The sequence below is a fragment of the Impatiens glandulifera genome, chromosome 3 (assembly GCF_907164915.1).
Source record: "Impatiens glandulifera chromosome 3, dImpGla2.1, whole genome shotgun sequence".
Classification (NCBI taxonomy): Eukaryota; Viridiplantae; Streptophyta; class Magnoliopsida; order Ericales; family Balsaminaceae; genus Impatiens; species Impatiens glandulifera.
The window spans coordinates 49,697,310-49,722,752 of NC_061864.1; the positions used below are offsets into that span (position 1 = coordinate 49,697,310).

The 25,443-nt window shown below is 31.3% G+C and overlaps 1 protein-coding gene and 1 long non-coding RNA gene across 2 annotated transcripts; both read left to right on the plus strand.

Moving 5' to 3' along the window:
- Positions 1-17,962: 17,962 nt before the first annotated feature.
- Positions 17,963-18,286, plus strand: LOC124932595. Its single transcript, XR_007098766.1, has 2 exons — positions 17,963-18,113; positions 18,221-18,286. It is a non-coding gene; the product is annotated as an uncharacterized LOC124932595 (long non-coding RNA).
- A 5,268-nt stretch (positions 18,287-23,554) lies between these two features.
- LOC124931847 (protein ENHANCED DISEASE RESISTANCE 2-like) lies at positions 23,555-24,599 on the plus strand. Its single transcript, XM_047472421.1, has one exon. It carries the CDS (start codon positions 23,594-23,596, stop codon positions 24,467-24,469), a length of 876 nt encoding a protein of 291 aa, XP_047328377.1. The 5' UTR covers positions 23,555-23,593; the 3' UTR covers positions 24,470-24,599.
- The last annotated feature ends 844 nt before the right edge of the window (positions 24,600-25,443 follow it).

Consider the following 25,443-nt stretch of genomic DNA (forward strand, 5'->3'; position numbering starts at 1 on the left):
TCATTAATTCAAATAAAGAGTAAGTCGAAAGACTTTATACTAAGTTTTAGGATTAATTTGAAATACGATCTCGTTTGAGTTTTATAACGATAAGTGAGAAAATAGAGTCAGTCGAACAAACCAATCAAGCAGTGTCGAAAAAATCTCAACCAAATAGTTTGAACGGAGTGAAATTTGTCATTGTTGTAAATTGATAAATGATAATAAAAAAAATCATCTACATATATGATCAAAATAATGAGAAACGCATATACTAAAAGGAGGGTATACATGTATAACACAAACTCGAGAAAGAATCACCAAGAGAATTAACAGGTATGATTATGATTCACGCATGACACGTTTTCTATATTGATATCAAACAAAAGAGAGAAAGAAATGAAATAATCATCGTTGACATCTGGCATGTTTTTCGTTTTTCTTCTCTAGGTCGTCGAGCCTAATCGACTCGGCTCTTTTCCCAAATGCCCACCGTTGGCCCTTCTCCTTTTCGGTTTTAAATTTTGCACCTCGTTAACAACAAACAACTTATCAAAAATTGGGAGTATTATTTAAATTATAAAAATTCGAGACGACTAAACAATAATGTCGGAACATACAAAATACAACATTAACTCAATGGTAAAAAAACCCCAATTTACAACCAATCTTTATATATATATATATATATATATGTATGTACATGTGTACTTGTGACTTAACAATTAGGAAATGGGGATGATCTCCCTTTGTTTGTGTGCTTATGAGTTGGATGTTGAAGTCCATGTTGTCAGTTTTTGGCCTTTTCCTAATTAACAAAAACTAAACAAATAATTAGGAATTCCAATCTCCTAAAGATTAGGCTTTTTGTGGAGCTCTAAGATTGTGCTCATCTTGTGTATCCATCTGTATGACCCCGCCACTTATAAAAGTTTATATTTAATACACACAAATTATTAATCTAAAATATGTGATATTTGAGATTATTAAATCTTATGTGTCAACAACCCCTTCATTAATTCATCTCTTTTTAACATAACAGTATAACTTTTTCTCATCCTTTTTTTATTAGTTAATGATCTTCAATTTGATGTTGACAACATTAATATTTCTTAATAATGCACGCATTTTTAAGAATGGGATAAACCAACTCCACTGAATCTTATATAGAACCAAATTTGTGATATCAATGTAGATATTGTAGATCTAATTAATTCATTTTGCTTTTTATTTTCATATAAGATCAATTAGGATGTTATATTGTCACTATCCACTAATGCTTTTCATATTAATTATTAGACATGGAATATCCAAAGAGAATATGTATTCATTATCTTATATTTTTAAATATATTCATTAGAATCTAATTTGAAATACCTCTCTATTTTTCAAATTTTTATTAGAATAGTGAATAAAATCAAAGATATAGATTGACATCTCAAATAAAGAGTACTCCATCAATTTTAAGAGTCATAAAATTGTTAAATTACAAATATAATAGGTTGGCCCAACCTCACTTGAACCGGTCATATGTGTGGTGTTCCTAATTTAACAAGTACACACACCTAGACATAAATGTGATGTTTCCAATTTTAATGAGTCAACCATAATCTAACTGGACTTGACCCGAACCGAGCATAAGCATGGTTATTCTAAATTGAATGGGTCGACTTGAATATTAACGAACTGAACCAAGATAGTTAGTCGACTTGAGAAGAGCGCAAGATGCATGGACAAATTCTTTAACCAATTGAGAATTTTTTTTTATTGCTAAAATATTATATTAAAATAATATATATAATAAAATAAAAAGTAGTCAAACTGAACTCAATTGGTCACCTGATCAAACTTGACATACGAATTACCCAAATTTGGAAATTTATTTACTTTACAAAGTTATAAACTCGTAAAAAAAAAATTAATGTAAAATTATAAAAGTTTACCTTAACAGGTATTAATTATATATTATTATTATATCTATATATAAAAAAAATAACCCTCCTAATTGCAAGCGGCTTAATTCTATATTGGTCATTTAAAAGAAATAAGTATAAAATTAATTTTTTAAAAATAACAAGTAAATAACATTATAAGAAGTTATATATACAATGAAAATTATTAATATTTTTGCCTGTAAAATCGGTTAAGATTACTTAAATGGGCTAAATTACACTCATTATCCACTTAAAAATTAACTCAAAATTTTAATTGAGTTATTATTATCCCTAGTTCTAAAGTTAAACTGAAGTCCAAACATTCTTTGTAAACAGTTCTGGAGGAGGGCCTGAAACAGCAAAGAATGATAGATGGAGGAAAAATTGTAAAGTGGCTCAATTAGACATTATTAGTTATGAATATAAAAGAAAAGTCTAATAATCATTATTTTGGCCCAAGTCCAATACCCAATACAAAACACATTCCTAAGCCCATAAAATATATAATAAAATCAATTGTAATTGATTTCAAAACAATTATATTTATTATACAATTAATCTAATCATCACCCAAACAAATATTTATGATGAAGGAGAAGTAATAGTTAGACCATATAAAATAAATAATTACACTTTAAAAATTGTTATTATTATTTGTAATTTTAAAAAGTTAATAACATACACACAAAAAAATGTTATAGGATAGTTGTAGGGAAATTCTCCTTGATAATCCAAGAATTGAGTTATTTAACAATAAGCAACCACAAAGAAAATACAACAACACAACATTTGATATCAGGGTTCGACCCAAAAATTAGTTTACGTCTCTGTCGAGCTCTATTAGGAACTTAATTTCACTATCACAATTAAAGGTTTCAATTACACACTTATTATTTATATATCACTCACACTTATCTCATATTTCTCACTTGTGTGAATTACTTGTCTATTTATAGAAAACAACTTGTCCGAACTCCCTTAAAAACTTAAGGCTTGGACACTTCATTTTAAATTGGGTCTGACCCATCAACTCAATATCAACAATCTCCACCTTGGGTTGACGGGTCATTCTCTTGTTCTAGTGAAATTGAATATGTTCATCACTTCATTTCTCGAAGCCTTCATTGCACTACGTCTCTTGAGCTCTAAGAAAATCCAAATAATGTCTGAATTTACTTAGAGGTAGTACCTTGGTTCTAACATCAGATGGGTTATTTTCTGTTCCAACCATGCTTATAAAAACCACCCCTTGTGCTATCTTTTCTCGAATGAAATGGTGTTTGATATCCACGTGTTTTGTTTTGTCATGAAACAAGGGATTCTTTCACAAGTGTAGTGCACTTTGGCTATTTGTGAACACTATTGTAGGTCCTTTGAACACCTTCAGTTCTTATAGCAGAGCCTGAATCCACATTGCTTCCTTTACAACTTCAGTTATTGCGATATATTCGACTTCTGTTGTTGATAAAGCCACTACATATTGCAACCGACTCTTCCAACTGATACAGTTACCATTCACCAAAAATAAAAAGTCAAAACTAATTTCCTTCGGTCTTTATCTCCCGCATAGTCTGAGTCCACATAACCAATTACACTAATATCTGCACCACTTCTTTTCTTGTAATATATCTCCGCATTAGTAGTTAAGACTATTTATCTCAGTAACCACTTCATTGTGAGCCAATATTCACGGCCTGGACTCGTCATAAACATGCTCAAGACATTAATTCCATGTGCCAAGTCTGGCTTAGTACAGACCATTGAGTACATCACATACCCAACTACACTTGAATACGGAATCTTGTTCATGTAAGTTTGATCTGACCTGGTTTTTTCCAAGTTCATAAACGACACCAGATATTGATTTGTGATCTATAATTTTGCTGGTTTGGCTCCTCGAATCTCGAACTTTTCAATCACCTTCTCAAGATAGCTCTGTTGGTTAAGAGTCATTACACAATTCTTCATGTCTCTACTAATCCTTATTTATGGCATCTTAGCAACTTTGCCTAAGTCTTACATATCGAACTCAGAACTTAGAATAGTCTTCAACTTCTTCACACTCGAAGCTTCTTTGCTGATTAGTAGCATATCATCTACATATAGTAGAAGATAATCAACTTCAAATATACTCTTCCCTTTGAAGTATAAACAAATATCATAGTTACTCCTCATAAAGCCTTGTTGAGTAATAAACGCATCAAACCATAGGTACCACTGCCTCGATAATTATTTGAGTCCATACAACGACTTCCTAAGTAAACACACCATGTTCTTCTCTTGCTGAATTTTGAACCCTACTGGTTGCTCCATGAAGATGATTTCCTCTAGATTTCCATGAAGTAGCGCGGTTTTAACATCCATCTCTTTTAGCTCGAGATCGAACTGAGTTACCAGTGAGAGCATGATTCGAATGGTTTTGTACTTGAAAACTAGTGAGAAGATCTCTTTATAGTCCACTCCTTCCTTTTGAGAGAACCCCTTAGCAACCAATCTTTCTTTGTATTTGCCCCCTTCTTGAATTGAAATACATTCATTGATCTTATATATCCATTTGCACTTGATCACAGATTGCTTGAAAGGCCTTAGAACAATCTCCCAAGTTTAATTCTTATAAAGATAATTTATTTCTTCCTTCTTATCTTTAATCCACTTGAATCTATCACTAGAACTTAAAGACTCTTTGAAATATTCCGGCTGAGTTTTGTCTAACTCAACTACTATTATAAATGCATATGCCAACATATCGGTATAAGCCGAGAACCCATACCTCTAGTGGGTTTTGGTTATCTCATTTCTCTGTCCCTTGTGAGTTGATAACTAGCTTCCACCTGATTTGTAACTTCCTCGTCTTGTGTCACAACATGTTCAACATCTATACCAATAAACTCCTCATGATTATCAGCAACCATTTCAGTGTCTTGATCTGAAACCAATGGCTCCACCTGACCATGATCCCCTATGTTACTCTTTATTTGACCAGTACCACTTACTTGCTGAAACATTAATGAAATAGAAAACGCTAATAAATGTAATCAATTAATAGTTATATTGGGTTTTCTATATATGATTGGTCTAATTAATATATTGGAGATCTCTAGATTAGTGGCTAAATTAGTGGATCTCAATGTTATAATCTTATATATATAGTTTACATTTTAGAATGAATAGAACAGTGAATTATATTCCTTTATGGTATCAGAGCCTAGGGTTTTTCTCTCTTCTCTCTTTTGTTGTGCCCTAGCCTAATAGTCCATTTTCTACTATCTTCTCTTCAATCATTCTTTTGCATTGTATCCCAATAGTTCATCTTTTCTTCAATCACTTTTCTTTTTTGATGATGAGTAACAAACAAGGATTTCACCCGTCCATTGCCATTTCCAACATCAAGAATCACGTATCTATTGTTCTTGAATTGGAAAATGTTCAATATACGACATGGGTAGAGTTGTTCAAGATCCATGCCCATTCTCATCGGGTCCTTTATCACATCATTCGCTAGTCCATGTTCTACCGCTGCCATCGACGGATGAAGATAAAGATATGTGACTAAATCTTGATGTCATTGTTCTTAAGTTGATCTATGCCACAATCTCATAGGATCTCCTTCACATGATCTTGGAAACGGACTCTATAGTCGAGCAAGCCTAGACACGGCTATGTGAGATTTTTCAAGATAACTGTTATTCTCATGCGGTATCCCTCGAGCAAGAGTTTTCCACCATCATCATGGAGGATTTTCCCAGGGTCTCAGCTTATTGTCAACGCCTCAAAATCTTGGTCGATCAGTTGCATGGTGTCGGTTGCTCAGTCTCAAACGATCGCCTCATATTGCATTTGGTCGCGGGCCTAGTAGAGGCGTACAACAAGGTGGCGATGTTACTCTAACAGAGTGATCATTTGCCTCAGTTCTACCAAGCACAATCCATGTTGATTTTAGAGGAATCTGGCTTGGTAAAGCGAGTGGCCTCTAGTTTAACACCGACGTTGGGTGTAGCTCTTGTCTCTGACACTTCTAAGATAAATGGTTCATAACGTATGTCATCATGGGGATCTTGGCAGAAGCCAAAGAATAAGGGCTCTCGTAATGGGAGTCAATCGGGGCAGTCCTAGTACCAAGTCCAAAGTCAGCCTCCTTCTCCCTACCGCAACAATGAGTTGGTCATTCAGGCCCACCATCATTGTCTTGGTAGTGGAAATGGGTTTCTCCTCCATGCCCGTATATAATGGCTCAATAGAAGAGACATTCTTCTAGCTCTCATTTGTTGATGCCACAATAGTAGTCGGGTCTCCTTGGTCCGTGTCCGCAAGCATACATGGCTTAGTCTCCACCAACTCTGACGGACATTGAAGTAGCCATGTATACCCTTGGTATTACGTCTCCTAATCTGACAAGGTACTCTCTCGTCTTATTTTAATTCAAGCATTAAACGAAATATTTTTGTAGGTAATGGTAATACGATTCCGATTTCGGGTATTGGGCATACCAATATTTCTTCTTTGAATCCTAAACTTACCTTGAATAATGGTCTCCATGCTCTTGTTCTTGTTAAAAATTTAATTTATGTTCGTAAATTCACTACGGATAATTTTATGTCTGTTGAATTTGATCCTTTTGGGTTTTCTATTAAGGATTTTCGGACAAAGATGCGTCTGATGAGATGTGACAATCGGGGGATCTATATCCAGTCACAATTGGGAGTCGGGTGTTGTATTCTGTTTTTTCTATTTTTTCGCCATCCTTGTGGCATAGTCACATGGATCATCATGAAAATTCTAGTTTTGAATTTCTTAGATTAAATAAATTAATTCACTATAATATATAACATGTTTCTCATATTTCTCTTCCGTGTTCATTGGGAAAACATGTTTGTTTGTCATTTAAGGCATCTACTTCGATTTCTTTGTTACCGTTTGATATTATTCATAGTGATGTATGGACGTCTCATGTGTAAAGTTCGATGCGTCGTAGATATTATGTTTTGTTTCTCGATGAATTTTCGTCTTTTTTGTGGACTTTCCCTTTATCTCACAAATCTCAAGTGCTTAGCGCTTTCTTGCAATTTTGAACACTCATCAAAACCCAATTTGATAGGGATATAAAATCTTTTCAGTGTAATAATGGAAAGGAATTCGATAATCATTTGTTTAAGGAATTTGCATCCACGCATAGGATGACCTTTCGTTTCTCATGTCTACACACTTCGTCTCAAAACGGCAAGGCCGAGAGACAGTTTTGTACTATCAATAATATGATTCGTACATTACTCACTCATGCCATGATACCCGCCTCATTTTGGCATCATGCTCTCCAAATGGTCACATACCTCCTAAATATTCTTCCGTGTAAACACATGGCATACGTTACTTTATTACAGAATTTGTACCGCAAAGATTAAATGTATGACCATTTACATGTATTTGGGTGTTTGTGTTACCCTCTATTTCCATCTACGACGATTCATAAATTTCTTCCACGTTCTACCCCATGTTTCTTTCATGGATACCCATTAAATTACCGGGCCTATAAGTGTTTTGACATATCAAATAATAAAATCATTATTTGTCGTCATGTCATATTTGATGAGTCTCGTTTTCTTTTTGTTGAAATTCAGTCCCCTCCACTCTCGTATGATTTTCTCGATGATCCTCCATCACCTTATGTGATTCATCATTAGTCTACACTTTTATCTTTCCCTCTCCCTCCACCCCCTCCCCCTCCCATCCATCATTCCTCTTCTCTTCGATCGGTCACTCGAAGTCAGCGGGAGTATTTCGGCCTAAGCATATTTTTAACCTTCTTTATGCTGGGTCTAAATCTCAATTACCTCGTAACCCTGTAGTTGTCAGGATTCCAACTGGAAGTTAGTCATGCATGAAGAGTTTAATGCTTCAATTGCTAACAAGACGTGGGAGTTGGTTCCCCGTCCAAGTGATGTTAATATTATTCGTTCTTTATGGGTCTTTACTCATAAAGACCGTACTTATGGTTCTTTTGAGAGGAATAAAATTTATCTTGTAGGTGATGGAAACATTCATTGATTGTGGGGAGACTTTCAGTGTTATTGTCAAATCGACCACTATTTGGTTGGTCCTCAGTCTTGCCCTATCAAAGAAATGGTCAATTCACCAACATAATGTAAAGAATGTTTTTCTCCATGGCCTTTTTAATGATGTTGTATGCATGCATCAGCCCCTTGGGTTCATAGATTCCTCATTTTCTCATTATGTCCGTCGTTTGAAAAAATCATTGTATGGTTTGAAGTAGGCCCCTTGAGTTTGGAACAAACACTTTACGGATTTTGTATCCACACTTAGTTTTTCCCGGACTGTTTCAGATCACTCATTATTTTTGTTTCACCAAAGTGATCACATGGCATACTTATTATTATATGTTGATGATATAATATTGACAGCATCCTTTGACTATCTCTATCGATTGTTCATCTCTAGCTTGAGTACATAATTTGGTATGAAGGATTTGGGTCTCTTGCATTATTTTTTGGGGATTTCGATAAGGCCTCATGCAAATGGTATGTTCATCTCTCAACAAAAGTATGCGTCTGAGATTATAGATTGTGCGGGTATGTCATCTTGTAAGTCGTCGACTACACCGGTTGATACCACACCAAACTTGGGGCTTTAGTCTCTTCTCATGTGTAAAATTCTTCTTTCTACCGCATCCTGGCTGGTGCTCTACAATATTTGACGTTATCTCATCTTGATATCACGTATGTAGTTCAATAGGTTTTTCTCTTCATGCATGATCCCTGGGAGGTACACATGGCGGCTCTAAAGAGAATTATCCAATATATTTAGGGAACTCTTGATTTTGGCCTTCATTTGTCTTCATCCTTTGTTACATCCCTCCTGACTTATACTGATGTTGATTGGGGTGGGTGCTCAGACACACGTCGTTCGACGTCTAACTATTGTGTCTTCTTGGGAGATAATCTAATCTCTTGGTCGGCTAAGTACCAAACCACTTTGTCCCATTCTAGTGTAGAGGTTGAGTGTCGGGCGGTTGAGAATGTAGTTTCGGAAACTTGTTGGCTACGGAATTTACTCCTAGAACATAATTGCCTAATTCCCACCACTACTTTTATTTACTGTGATAATATGAGTACAATTTATCTTTCCAGTAATCCTGTTCAGCACCAACGAACTAAGAACATTGAGATGGACATTTGTGAGAATGTCTCACGCGGTTAGGTTTGAGTTTTTCATGTCCCATCTCGCTTTCAACTTGAGGATATCTTCACGAAGGGGATTCTGAGAGTTCTTTTTGAAGAGTTTCGATCCAATCTCAGCATACATCGCCCAGTTACTTCGATTGCGGGGTGTAATAAATGTAATCAATTAATAGTTATCTTGGGTTTTCTATGTATGGTTGGCCTAATTAATATATTGGAGATCTCTAAATTAATGGTTAGATTAGTGGATCTCAATGTTATAATCTTGTATATATATAGTTTATATTTTGGAATGAATAGAACAACGGATTGTATTTATTTATCTCCATTTGTCCCTTGCTCGTTTATACCCGAGTCACCATGATTAGTACTAGAGTGATTGTGAGAGAGACACACAAACTCTTCTTCATTGAACATTACGTCATTGTTGATTATGGTTTTAAAACCACCAGACTGTCTCAATCACAACCTATAACCTTTCACTCCTTGAGGATACCTAAGGAACACACACTTCTTGGCTCTAACTTGCCTTCTTTCTAATAAGCAAAGGTTGCGCATTCAAATGGTCTAAGATGAGACAGATCTAGAAGCTTACCAGTCCATATTTCTTCAGGAGTTTTGAACTCAATTGTTGTTCATGGACATCGATTCACCAAATATGTTGTTGTCATTACAGTTTCACCCAGAAAGACTTGGACAAATTTACCTTGAAAAGAATGCATTGAGACGTATCCATCAAAGTTCGATTCATGCGCTCAACAACTCCGTTTTGTTGGGGTATGTTTCGAACTGTTATATGTCTCTGAACCCCTAGCTCACGAAAATGATTATCAAATACTTCGTTACAAAACTCTAACCCATTATTTGTTCTTAGAGTCTTTAACTTTCTATATGTTAGATTCTCAACCAAAGTTTGTCATGCTTTAAACTTCTCAAATCCATCACTTTTGTGTTTCAGAAGATAAACTCATACTTTACAAGAATAATCATCTACGATTGACAAGAAGTATGAGTTACCTCCATGCGTAGATGTTTTCTCAAGACCCCATAGGTCTGAATGGGTATACTCCAACACACCCATGGACTTGTGAACCCTGGTCTTAAATTTATGTTGATGTTGCTTGCCTAACACGCAATGCTTGCAAAACTTTAGACTCTTGACTATATCTAAGCCTAATATATTCTTGTCACTAAGAATTTGTAGACTCTTTTCACTGATGTGATTGAGCCTCTGATGCCACATTGTGGCCTTTTCGTCTTCATCTAAAACTACCAATGCAGATTGTCTTAACACGGTCTCACCAATTAGCTGATACAAGCCTTCTTGTTTGATTCTTTGCACCACTAACTTTTTTTCCTACATGATCTTCATCTTCCCACACATTATCTGATTTGTGTACCCCAAGTCATCAAGAACCCCGAGAGAGATGAGGTTTCGTGACAATTGAGGCACGAACCTGACTTGTTTTAGGACCCTCACAACACCATCAAATATTTTAATGTTGGCATCTCCAATTCTTTCCATTTGACATGCATTGCTATTTCCCATTAGCACCTTGTAACCCCTTAAATTCTGAAAATTAGAAATCCAATCTTTTATGTATGTCATGTGGAAAGTACAACTAAAATCAAGAACTCAGTCCCCCTAGAATCTTTCATTGACGCCATTAGAACCCTCCAATATCATATCTATCACCATAATTCGTAGATTTTTTAGTCTCCACTTGCATCTTCTTGTAATCACTTAGCCAAATATAGTAGTGGGTTTCGAAGATGACCAACCTTACCACAATGATAGCACTTTCTTGTTTCCGTGGATTCCGATTGTGATGTTTTGCTTTTATTCTCTTTCGAGTTATTGTTGGTGCAAGGTTGCCCTTTGTAGAAGTTTTTTTCATTTGGCCATGTAATTATCTCCATTTGAGCACGCTTTCTTGTATGTCCTTAATTTCAACTCTCTTGACTTCAATGCCGAAATCACATTTTCAAGAGTGATACTTGCTCGTCCATACTTGATCGCATTACGGACTTCCTTGTAGGATTCAGGAAGAGAGTTGAGGTGATTATTGTCTGGTTTTTATTTCTCATTGATTCGTTCTCGCCTGAGTTTTCCAACTCGATATTGAGTTTCAAGAACTCATCAAGATTATAAGTAAGATTCTTTCCTAGCATCATCTTGTAACTAAATATGTTGGAATTATTTCCAATATTTGGGTACATATATAATTTAATAATTGTATATTAGTTGTTATCATAATAAAGATTAAAGCCCAAATAAAGTGATCTATTAAAGTATAAAGGTTATGGGCTTATTTGGACATCTATAATAAATATGGGGACATATTTGTGTGGAAGCAGAAATACCATTCATTATTTCGTTGATGGGCCGAATAATAAATGGGTATATTAGGGCTAGGTCCCCAACCCATATAGATAGCCATCCTATTTATTTCTCTCATCGAACAATAAGGTTTATGTTCATCTCTCAAGAACACTCAAGAAGAAGGCTATCGATATAGGGTTGGAAGACTTAAACCCCACCCACATCTGACATTCCGATCCAGGTACAGATCCGGAACAAGAAGATCCAAATTCAATATTGAAAAGGATTTGTTAAAGAATATTTGTTAAAGCATGAGGAAGATGAACAGTTTAGAAACGATCTTTATTAAATTATATGTTATAGTAAAGAATTAAATACTCTAGACATCTAAACGATTTTTCAGAAATCATAAAGAATAAACGGTTTTAGAATAATAAAGAATAAAGAAGATGGAAAAGTTTTATTTCAAGAATTGGATTTAATTATTAATTTGAAAATATCAATTTAAATTAATAACCTGAATTTGAATTTAAGTGAGAGAAATATATGTTAAAGAAGTTGAATTTGTTTTTTTTTTTAAAAAAATTGGTCAAATTAATATCTATTTATTATTAATTAGTTAATTAAAGAGATATTAATAAATATATTATATATATTTCGGTTATATATATATATATATATTGAGTGCCAATTAATGAAGGAAATTTGAATTTTTGAATAATAAGGAATTCAGTTTTGAAATAATAATTAATTATTATAATTAATTTAAGGAATTAAAATAATAATAATAATATATATAATGAATTAAGGAATTCAGTTTTGGAATAATAATTAATTATTATAATTAATTTAAGGAATTAAAATAATAATATATATATAAGGAATTAAGGAATTCAGTTTTGGAATAATAATTAATTATTATAATTAATTTAAGGAATTAAAATAATAATAATTATATAATTATGTAAAGAATTAAGGAATTCAGTTTTAGAATAATAATTAATTATTATACTTATTATAATTAATTTAAGGAATTAAAGTAATGATAATATTATTTTAATTAGTTAAAGATTGAAGAAATATTTATTTCCTGAAATAATTGTTAATGTATTAATACATTTATATACAATTAAGAATAAAGTAAAATATATTATGGAATTCTAGAATTTTAAAACTTTAATATATATCTATGATATAGGTTATGATTTGAGAATTAAGTAAAGAAAAATAGTAACTTATCATGTTTATAATCTTTTATAAATATTGATTACATTAAGTTTGTAATATATTTAATGAATTAGTATAAAAAAAAAACAGATGTATCATCAATTTAATTTATGACTTAATTAATGTATGGAATATATTCAGAAATTAAGAAAAAGTCAATTTATATAAATATATTCAGAAATCAAGAAACAAGAATAAAGAGATTATTATTTTATTAATAATAATAATTCATAATTAAAGAATAAATAAATATCAAAAACTTATTTATCAAGAATTAAGTTATTTAGCAAGAATTAAGGAAATCAATTAACTTGATAAATTTAGAATTTTGGGTAATCTGTGTAATTGATTATTTAATTGTTTATTATTATTATTATATTTGGATGAATAATCAATCATGTTATATTACACATTCGAATATATATACATATTTTGGTCTTTATGTATATATTGTGTTGATTGATATTAAGAAATAATTGAGTGATTAGTAAAATCACAATTATTTGTTTTGTGTAACACATATGGAATTTATGCAATTTTGATACATAAAACAAAATTCAGATTTTCGGTATTAATAACACATTCAAAATATGGTATAATTTTAGGCCCACTTAAATTTTTAATTATGCGGTTGTTAATCGGCCCAAAGGAAGATTAATAATTGGTCGGATTGCAAATTTAAATAATGTACAAATTATTAATTTATAGAACATATTTGTTTTATAAGATTAAGACGGTTGTGTTTGTAACTATGCGATTATTAATCGGACAAAAGGAAGTTTAATAATTGGTCGAGTTACACACTTAAAGTATGTACATAATTTATTAATTTATTAAATCAATTAATTGAAGCAACATCCTACCAAAGTAGGCTCTCTTGTGAAGGTTAATATGTTTTATAAATTAAGAAGGTAGTGTGTATGTATTTCATGCGGTTATTTAATCGGCCCAAAGGAAGATAAATAATTGGTCAGAATAACATTATGCACATGTGGTAATAAATATGTAACAATTATTCGGTGGGTCATGTGAATAATTGGATATCCAAAGATAACCAATTATTTGACAGGACTTATTGTTAATATTTGATTACTACAAAAGAGTACCGTTTACAAGTTAATATTTAATGTCCAAAGACTAAATATTAATGTTGCGTTTGGTATCTTATGATGAGACGTACCATTATTTTGAATTTATGTGATTATTAAAATTTTGTGAGTATGGTTGTTCATTTGTTTTGTTATCTAATCAAGTTAACACTTCTGCTTATACGGATTATTTTTTTGTCAACATCTTAAGTTCATTTTATATGATATAATTTTTAAGACATATTTAGAATTTGTTGTATTTTTAAGAATTATATCTAAAATGGTTAAAATTGCTAAGGGTATTATTAGAATAAAGATTTCATAAATAATATATGTTTTATTTTGTTTCAAAAGTAATGCATTAAAGTCAGAGTTACAATAATGTATTCTCATGCATCTAATTTGGATTTTCTTATTTACACTTAAGTTAATTGATGTGAATTGTAGTTGTCTAAAGGGAGAAATAGTCTCTATATGAACTCACATCAATTGTGTGTAGGAAAAATAAAAGATTGAAACAAAAATAACATAAATAGTGTTCACTTAGCAAATACCTTAATACATAATAAAGAAATAAAGTTGTAAGAATTGCAGATATTGCACCTAAAAGAAAATTACTAAAGAAAGTGGTGCATAAAAGAATACATATTATAGTTTGTTTTGTTTGTTCTAAGAGTAATTTAACTTCAGTACTCATACACATTTGATGGTAACTTCAGTATTACTAAAGTAAATGTGTTGATGTACGGTTGAGTTAATTGTCAAAAGTCAATTGATGGTGAAAGAAACATCGGTGTGGGCATTGACAATTCATATTAAAGATGAAGAAATAAAGAATTACTTTAGATACTTTTTTTTTTGGAAACAAAAATTTATGGAATATCTTCATGTAATTGATTCATTTGGAAGGAAGAGTTAAGAATTACAACTTATATATGGAATAAAGATTCAACTAAAACAACTGGTAAATTCTTTTGGGGTTGTCCAGTTAAGGTCAGGCCTTATAGGTCTAAAGAAAATAAACTAGACTAAAGAATTTCTAGATGTTAATTATTGGATATTTTGAAAGATCTAGAGATAAATTTAGTCTCATAAGTACTTCAAGATTAGCCTTGAAAATAAATATATATACATAATACTCCTTAAACAAGAGTTTAATGTATGCTCTAGATTATATGAATCAAGAAATTAAGAATATTTATGATGTTGGACAAATACTTGAAGGATCCTGTTTTGGATCATTAAGAAAGCAACCAAACAACTAATGTGATATTTTAAGAACAAAACATTGCATACTCATATAGTGAAATCGAATCGGATAGAGATCATTTGGTATATTGATTCGAATTTTGTTGGATACTAAAACAATCGAAAATTCGTGCCACATCATTTTAGTTTAAAGAATTAATTTTTGGAAGAGTGTTAAGTAGACACTCGAATTATTTCAAGTTGATGGCAGAATTTATTAGGTGTTTTGTGGTATCCAATTAAAGAATCTGACTGCAAAATTTTGTCACGAGGTTGCAAATTATGGATGATATAGAAAGACCACTAAAGTTATTACGTGACAATAATTTGCAGTTCTTTTACTTTAATAGTAATATGAGTTTGACTAAGTCGAACTATTTGGAAAATAAAGAATTCAGAATATTTATTTATCTATTGAGCATATTTGGACAAACTCTAAAATTACGGATCCGTTCTCTAAATATTTGCTATCCGAGGTCTTTCATGAACATATTGTTCATATGGATATTACATATTTAGATGATATACAGTTTTAGTGGGAGTTTGTATTGTGATGCTTGTATAGATACAATTTGGAATTTATGTGCACATTAAAGAATTAGTTTCTAAAGAAATTAAAGATTTAGTTTTTAAAGAAAATCAAGATTTTAAAGTTATTCAGATTGATCTCTATAAGGAATAAAGGAGGACCAGTTGGTATTAGACATGTTAAAGATCACACTACATGTTAATCCACACTACACACCCATGTTTAATCTATGTCATTTGATTGTATTGACATATGTGACTATTGAGGGTTTAGTTACGAATTAATGTAACAAAAACCGCTTTAATCCTATGTTGTTATAATTGATGGACGAGATTGATATAGATGTATTTGTAATGATAACAATATTTTGAGCTCTTAAGGTTATAATATACAATTGAAGGAAATATTATATGACCCAAGTGGGAGATTGTTGGAATTATTTCCAATATTTGGGTACATATATAATTTAATAATTGTATATTAGTTGTTATCATAATAAAGATTAAAGCCCAAATAAAGTGATCTATTAAAGTATAAAGGTTATGGGCTTATTTGGACATCTATAATAAATATGGGGACATATTTGTGTAGAAGCAGAAATACCATTCATTATTTCGTTGATGGGCCGAATAATAAATGGGTATATTAGGGCTAGGTCCCCAACCCATATAGATAGCCATCCTATTTGTTTCTCTCATCGAACAATAAGGTTTATGTTCATCTCTCAAGAACACTCAAGAAGAAGGCTATCGATATAGGGTTGGAAGACTTAAACCCCACCCACATCTGACATTCCGATCCAGGTACAGATCCGGAACAAGAAGATCCAAATTCAGATTCAGGTCCAGATTCAAGATCAAGAGAAGATCAAGAAGAAGAGAATAACGAAGAACGGCTTAATGAACCGTTCTGCATTCAAGATCCAGGTACGTTTCCGCAATTACAGTTTATCTCGATTTATCGACATAGAGTATACAAATTATAGACTTAAGGATTAAAGATTTAGACTAAAGAAACTAACAAAACATACTCTCCTTCAAGTAAATTTTGTTGATTAGAGACTTGGATTGGAACAGTTTGTCTAAGCGCCTCCACATCAATGTTGGAGTCTTCTCATTGTCTATCAACCGGATCACATAATCTGAGAGATGAAAATGATCGTGCCAATCGTTTTCTTTGTCATTTATCTCTTTTGATCTTTATTAATCTTTGGTGGACATATTAATCTCCATTGGACACGAGACTGGTTCTTCTAGGGTTCGTAGAAGATGTTATTGTGCCAAGAGAGCCATGATTTTTCGTTGCGTCCAGATGCGAAAATCTTCATTGCCATCGAACCTGTCAATGTTAGTTTTCATGCTTGAGATTGGCTGCCACTGGAATTTTCAATGTGCAAATTTTTATGTTGATCTTCTTCTTGTATATTGTTGAACCTTTTAAACTTTGTCTCTACATGTGCTTGAGTTGGACTCTTCCTTCTCCGTATCACTAGCCAACGTTGAAGACCTTTCCAAAATTCCTCAAGATTGATCTTAATCTTGCCCAAACTAAGCTCTGATACCACTATAGAGAAATTTCTCCTTAATCAATCAAAGAAGTAAGTTATTTAACAACAAACAATCACAAAGAGAATACAACAACACAACATTTGATATCGGAGTTCGACCCAAAAATTAGTCTACGTCTCTATCGAACTTTGTTAAGAACTCGATTCCACTATCACAATCAAACGTTTCAATTACACACACTTGTTCTTTATATATCACTCACACTTATCTCATATTTCTCACTTATGTAAGTTACTTATCTATTGATAAAAAACAACTTGCCCCAACTCTCTTAAAAACTTAAGCTTTGACACTTCATTTTAAATTAGGTCTGATCAATCAACTCAATAACAACAATAGTGGTTCAAGATTAAAACTTAAAATTTTATCACACCAATGTAGCTTAATAGTAAGAATCGGCTTAAGAGTAAGAATTGGCTTAATAGATCAAAAGATTATAGGTTCAATTTAACTAAAAGTGCACTTTGAGTTGAAGTGTGGATCATGGCTAATAAATTCTACCTAATATTGGATTTGAATGATAATTCTCCTTAATTAAAACATATATATTAATAACATACCAACTTTTACACCTCAATTTAATTTTATTCTAGACAAAAAAAAAAAATCAATTAAATTACTCAAATAAATTATAATAATTTAAAAATTATCTTACAAATAAAATAATTTTTGTAATAATTTTTAAATATATAATAATAAGAGAGACAAATATTAAGTAATAAAATACTAATTTTCTATAATAATTATGATCATTTGGATTGTTAGATATCTAAACACATTTTCTTATTCCGGCCTAAACCGTCCCTCTGAACCGGGTTTTCTTTTTTATCTATCAATCGCTTTTCTTAGCACCTTCCTTCCTCATGTGATCGCTTACTTCATTGCATCTCTCTCTCTCCTTCTCTCTCACACACACACATACACACAAATGGCGAATCAACAACAGATATCGAGTAAGCCACGATTCCTCGATGCAATACCTTTATTAGCAGCAATCTTAATCGTCGCTCATGTCCTCGCTCTGGTAATCAACACATTCATTACTATTATTTTCAACTTCTATTTCCTCTAGATCTGTATTGTTCTCTTTACACCGATTATAATGATGTGCGAATCGTGTAATACGTACAGGTCTACTGGATTTACAGATTAGCTAAAACTGAGAAACAAACGATGAGGAGAAAGGAACACTAGAAGCTAGCAAACTGTTTTGTTTGAGAAGAAGATAAAAAAAGGTAACAAATCTGATGTTAATTGTTTCCGATTTCATATCAATTAGATGAATCTTCAATATATGCTTCACGAATTTTGGTTTAATCTGAATGAGGATCACACAGTTTGATTATTTCTGCAACATTACCTTAAGGGTTTCATTTTAAATCGGATTGTGTTATTTTCTTTTTTACCTAGCTTTGACTTCTGTTTTATTCAATCACTAATCTCTGGAGAAAAATAACACCTTTTTGTGTTTCATAACCATAGAAGATTCACTTTCTTTGAGAAGTTGATCTTAGAAAGATTTTGATTGATTTTGAATTAACTGATGATGATGATGGGAAAATGTGAAAGAACACTTTTCCAACAAAATGAAGTCAAAACGATGCAAAACAAGTTTTAGCGTGGAATAACCTCACTTCAAATCGAGAATAAAAATCACGAAACCTGAATAGACCACTTAACAATCCATAAGGAAGGATTCACTCTAGATATAAATCAAACTAGAGTCTAATCAATTGCATCAAGATCACACAATAATCTTGAAATAGCAACAAAGAGCAAAATCAACCGACCTTACAAATTCTGCAATTATGATTTCTTTCTTTTGGATTGACTTAGAAGCCTCAGAAAACAGATCTTTATCATTTAGAACGTAGCCTCAGAAAACAGATCTAAGTGTAAACTTCTACAAACGGAAATCTTCTTCCGCTGCTACCTCACCCTTGAATCTGTTTTTGCTCTTCTCTCTATTGTTCCGTAAAACTCAAATAATCTAAATGAAAAATAATGTTCCTTCGCCTAAATAAGGTTCACGAAAACCCAATATTCGAAAACCCAATATTTTTTAGATCATTAGAACTTTGTATAATAAGCTGAGAGTGTATGTGATGAGGAAATTCATGAATTAGAACTGTTGCAGATGTTTGATTTACCTAAATTAGAGTATTTTCTTGATCATTATCGAAAAACATAATTGAATCTTAGGATGTAAGGATCTCTTACATTAACCATAATTTTGAAGTAGGAAGTTGAAATTTCTACATTGACAGTTTGTTATTGATTGAACTTTTTTCTAGCTTCATACTGTTGTGTTATTTGTTTCTGCAGAATAATTTTGTGTTTATACTGTTCAAGAGTTGAAGACATTTCAGATTTGATGTAGGACTTTATAATCCTTGAAATTATGTGTATTGAATCTATTTCTATTTATTTATTTTATTCAATTAAATCACTGTTTGAGGTTATTATATCTTCAGTTTCTATAAAATGTAAATGTTTTTTTTACAACTATCAAAAGTGGATATAACATAGATGACATGAATATTGTACTAAGGGGTTTATTATGAAGGTTATTACTTAAAATGTTAAGGTGAAAATAACACCAATTAATCAAGCACATGTAAATTATGTTTAATATCATCAATAAATATTCACCATCTTTAGTAAAGAAAGAAAAACAAAATGCATTTGGTATATTTTTCATAATTCAAAATAATATAGAAAGTAATTTTATTCTAATTCAAAATAATTAATTGTTTTTCTCTTAAAATTTAGATCGTTATTTTTACTAGATTGTATATAATGAAAGTTTATAAATGTTGGTAAACGGTGTACAACCGAACCGTTAGCGTGTTGGTTTTGGTTTATTGATCTGTTTGGTCGGTTTAAGAAAAATAAAAAATCATGAGAAGGCACTCACGTGATTATTAGTTCTAATCGATATTTCTTCTCAACAAATTTATGGACCATCTTACCAACTAAGTCTCCACGAGCCAAACTCTCAAAATCTTTAAAAAAATGTGCTGAAAATTTTTCGTATTCATTTGAACTGTATCCTGAAATCTGACTCTTCTAAAATAAAATATTTCTCACTTACATCTTATGAAACACTTTAAGATAAAACATATTTATGTATGTTTGTTGCCTCCTTCGTCCCTAGTTAATGACGCGATTGAGGAAGAAAAGCCTCTACATCCACTAGGATGATTTGATGCATCGAAGTCGAAGGAATTGCGGAGCGTTCATTCCATTTAAACTAAAATACAATCGATTGGTGGTACGGTTCCGCAACCAAATATTCGACGTACCGAACCGAATGGTTTAGTTCAAGGTATTTTGGACCACCGGTTTCTCGATTTGACCGGTTCAGTTCGGTCGGTTTGCTTACTAACCTACTCAGTGTTCTAAATGGCGGCCGAGGCGGTGTCCAGGCAGTAGGCAGTCCAACACCGCTCCGCCTATACATGAGGCGGTCAGATTATTTAATTATTTATTATTTTCAATTAATTAATTACTAATATTAATATATATATATATTTAATAAAAAAAACTCTTTATCTCCACTGTTTATTTAAATTTTGAAACGACTCTTTACATTCCAATTCATTTCTCTTCTTCATTTATCTTCCTCATTTCTCTTCTTCTTTTCCGTTTTTTATCTCATTCACCTCACCTCCTTGATCATCTACATCTTCTTCGATCATCTACCTCTTTTTCAGCTCGTCTACATAGTTATTTTTGTTAAATGTTACTATGTTAGAGAATATTAATTTCACTTTTTGGTAAAACGATAATTATAGAACATATTTATTATATTTATAAATATATTAATATCCAACCGCCTAAGCACCGCCTAGGCACCCGAGGCAGTAGGCAGTCAGTCATTTACTCCGTCACCGCCCGCCATTTAGAACACTGAACCTACTAAAGAGGTTATATATTTCCAATTTAAGGATATTTTTGGTATAAAAATTTTTTAAAAAATCTTGAATTATAAAAAATACAACAAAATTTAGTGATGATTTTGAGAAAAATGATTTTTTTTTTTAATAAAAAGAATTATATTAATATATAATGGAATAAAAAATTAATTGATTTATTGATGAAAAATGTTTAATTATATTGAGATTTTTTATAATAATAAAAAAAACTATCTTAATTAATTAAATAAAGCAAACCTAAAACTTCCCAGTTGGGCCAATTCTAAGAATAAACATGACTTTAAGAGATTCCAAACTATATTGGGCTAAGTAAGCCCATTTATTAGAAGGTACATTTAGAAATTTTTTTGTAGACTTGTACAGAATTAAAAGAAAGAAATTAGATAATAGTGTTAAATTTTCATGTCAACTTTAATTATTGGAAAAGGTTTGTTTGATTGCATGATTAAAGAACCATCAACAGATAATCTTAGCTGTACTGTTTAGCTTCTTGATTAAGTTACATAAATATAATCATCATAATTATGAGATATTAAAAGATCTACCAAAAATTTTAAAAAAATGAAAGAAAAAACAAAGTGGAATACAATGGTTGTGATATAAATTATAAGAATGTTTCAAGTGACAGTTAATAAGAAAATTAACTAACACAATACTTCAATTATGTTCTCAATTCAATTTTAAACATTCGATAATGAAACAATTGTTACCTTATACAAAGTAGTAGGAGCCGAATTTATTGTTTCATATTATGTACCCTTCAAAACAATTCCTTGTTGTCAACCTTTGAACTTAAATCAGTTGCATCTTTGGACAATTTTATCTACAATGATGTCGGTATTCAATCTTTAATTTAGAGGCGCGGAAAAAAGAAGAATAAGAAATCAACCATGGCGCCAACAAGCATTTACTTCGAAGGAGAAAAAAATCAATTTGAAGAATAACACACTTTCAAACGCAGGTTAAAAACCTCCCCCAAGTAATAGACATATGTTTAGTGGGATTTTCAATTAAAATTTTAAATTTAATAAATAATGGGTATGAAATGTTAATATTTTATAGAATAAACTCAAGATAAAATATGCCATGAATAGTTTGGTATTGCATTAACTAAAAGAAAGTAAATAAAATGAAAAACACTAATATTTTTTTTTCCATGAACTTGTACAGTATCTCCTTGCTTATTCTATTTCTAATACTTAAAATCTAAATAAAAATATTTTGAAATCTTTATTTTTAAAAGAAAATTAAACTTATTGAAATCTAGATTTTAGAGAACACGTTTTCAAAGATGGAAGCAGTGCATTGAACTTGCATTAACTCACTAGTTGACTATCAATTATCACAACTGCTTTTTAAAATTAAATAAACTAAGACATTAAATATTTGACCAAATTGCTATTTAGAGATGTGATTGAATTTGAATTCTTTTTATTAAAATAAGACTCAAAACTTTAAACTCATTATATATGTTTCAATTATTACAATAAACATTTATATTCTTATTTTAACATTCATTTTTTATTTCTTAATTAAAATATTAAATTTGTAAAAATAAAATAACAATTCTTATCTTTTTGACTTTTTCAATTATTCTCATGTCTCCGTATGCAACCATGAATCGTATGAATTGAAACGTCTGCCTTAAAGTAATTATATATACATGTATCGTATCAGTCTTCCTACGTGGAGACTTGAAAAGGTGTTAACAAACATTTTAAAACATTTAAATCGTATTAGACAGTTTTAAAGGTCTTCCTACGTGGAGACTTGACAGAGTGTTAACAAACATTTTAAAACATTTAAATCGTATTCGACAGTTTTAAACGCGTATATCTCAAAAAAAAAAATTAATACACAAATACTTCCAAATTAATAAACTGTGAACGAAATTACGTCGCTACGAAGTTCTTTGAAAAACAAATACCAAATCTATCCTTTCAAATTTTCTTAAATTTTTCATTATATTACACATTTTTATGGTCACTCAAACCAATTTCGACAAATTAGAACATCTAAATCTAAAATACAATACTTAATTTTTTTTTAAAAAATTCATTTTTAAATATTATTTCATTTTAATATCGATAAAAACTAGGCATAAACAGGGACGAATCTATGTAAGGGTTCGGGTGGGCTGAAGCCCACCCGAAAAAAAAAACTTTACTTTTATATACTTATTATTTTCAAAATTTTCTCGTTATTATTTTAAGCATACTTTAAATTTTTTTAAAGCCTAAATCAGTTCGAAATCCTGGATCCGTCTGAATCCGTCTCCATTCATAAATATGAATGGAGTGATTAAATATTTTAGTTTTATTTATGTTAAATAATATTGTATTAGCTGTCAAACTGACAGACAATAAAGAGATTCAAAAGTAGGTCCAATTGTAATTTATTCAAAACAAAAGGGTAAATTCGTCCAATCTATTTCCACACCCTATCTATCGTATAGCTTACAGCTAGCTAGCTACCCACAGTAATGGCCTCAGTTCATCAGTTTAACTCTTCTCTCTCTTCCTCCATAAAGATTCAGAGAGATTGAGAAAGATCGAGAGAGACTCCAATGGCGCCATCAAAGCAGAAGCAAAATCACCATACAATCTCATCCAATGAAACCTCCGATTGGAGAAAAGAAGCAATCAACGGCGGTTCTCTCAAACACGTCGACCTCGAAACTGGATCCAACGGTTGGGCATCACCACCAGGAGATCTATTCAATCTCCGTGGAAAAGATTACCTCACAAAGAAACAGAAATTTCCATCAGGTGATTGGTTACTTAAACCAACCGGCGTTGACTGGCTCAAATCATCTTCAAAACTCGATAACATCCTCAATCGACCTGATAATCGAGTAATGTCTTGTCTCAAAACAGCACAATCAAAAGGTTTTGTTAACTCTAAAACATTTCTCTTCGCTATTAATCTTCAAGTCCCTGGTCGCGAACATCACAGTGCGGTTTTTTACTTCTCAACTGACGATCCTATCCCTAATGGTTCTCTATTACATCGATTTGTTAATGGAGATGATACGTTTAGGAATCAACGGTTGAAATTGGTGAATAGGATAGTGAAAGGACCTTGGATTGTGAAGACTGCAGTTGGAAATTATGCTGCTTGTTTATTGGGTAAAGCTCTTACTTGTAATTATTATAGGGGTGAGAATTATTTGGAAGTTGATGTTGATCTTGGTAGTTCGGCTATTGCTTCTGCTATTTTACATCTTGCTTTGGGATATGTTACTGCTGTTAGGATAGATATGGGGTTTGTTATTGAAGGACAGTGTGAAGATGAATTGCCGGAGAGATTGTTGGGTGCTGTTAGGGTTTGTCAAATGGAGATGTCTTCGGCTGTTTATGTTGAAAGTGGGAATTGTAAGAAGATTGGAACTTGTTCAAAACCGAGTAGAGTTCAAGATGAGGAAGAAGAAGAAGATGACTGATTTGATTGATTAGTCAAGGTATGAAATTAAGAATAGTTGTTATCATTGTTTTTCAATCTTCTCTTCTTCTTCTTTTTAACTGATTCTGATGCAAATGCAAATGCAAATAAATGTAATGTGATTATAGATAGCTGTCTGCAAATTTCTTCAATTCTTGTTCATTAGAAAAAAAAGATTGATTTCATATACATGTATGTTGTTGTCTTGTTTTGAATTAGATGGGTCTAAACCTAAACCTAATTAGAATTGGAAAAATGGAGATGTGGTCCCAATTGTGTGTAGCTAGCTGTGCTTAGGTCAGGATTGATTCTTTTGACATGACTAACACTAGTAGGAAGAAGGATGGATGATGAGAAAGTTGAGTATTTTACTGACTTTTTGTTTAGGGTTTGTTTGCTTTGGTATGGTATACCAAAATATGTTGGGTTTGTATTGTTTTTTTTTTATTTTTCAATCACATTTTTGGAAATTGGGTTATTTGTAAATTTAAAATTGGCCTTGTTTGGAAATTGGGTTTGGGCATTTATTTTTTTATTATTATATAATCACTTTTTTGGAAATTGGGTTATTTGTTAATTTAAAATTGGCATGGTTTGGAAATTGGGTTTGGGCATTTATTTATTTTTATTATTTTAAATATTTGATTGAAGGGTTGATCTAGATTAAATAATGTTTAAATTTTGTATATATTAATAAATTTAATAATATTTTTTGAATTTGATTATTTAGATAATAATGATGGGTCATGATTTGATTTTGAGAGTGAAGATTTTTTTTTATTTTTATAAAAAGCACTTAAAAATATTAATATATAATAATAAAATAAATAATAATAATTTAAAATAAAGAATATTAGAATATTTTGAATGAATAATAGGATAGTTTTAGGTGTGTTGTTGCAATTTTTTAGTACTGTTTTTTTTTATATATTAACAAATTTAATAATATTTGTTTTATTATTAAAGAAAGGTTAT

Coding starts and splice junctions, on each gene's coding strand:
- LOC124931847 (XM_047472421.1), top strand. CDS start 23,594: ATGGCGCCATCAAAGCAGAAGCAAAATCACCATACAATCTCATCCAAT.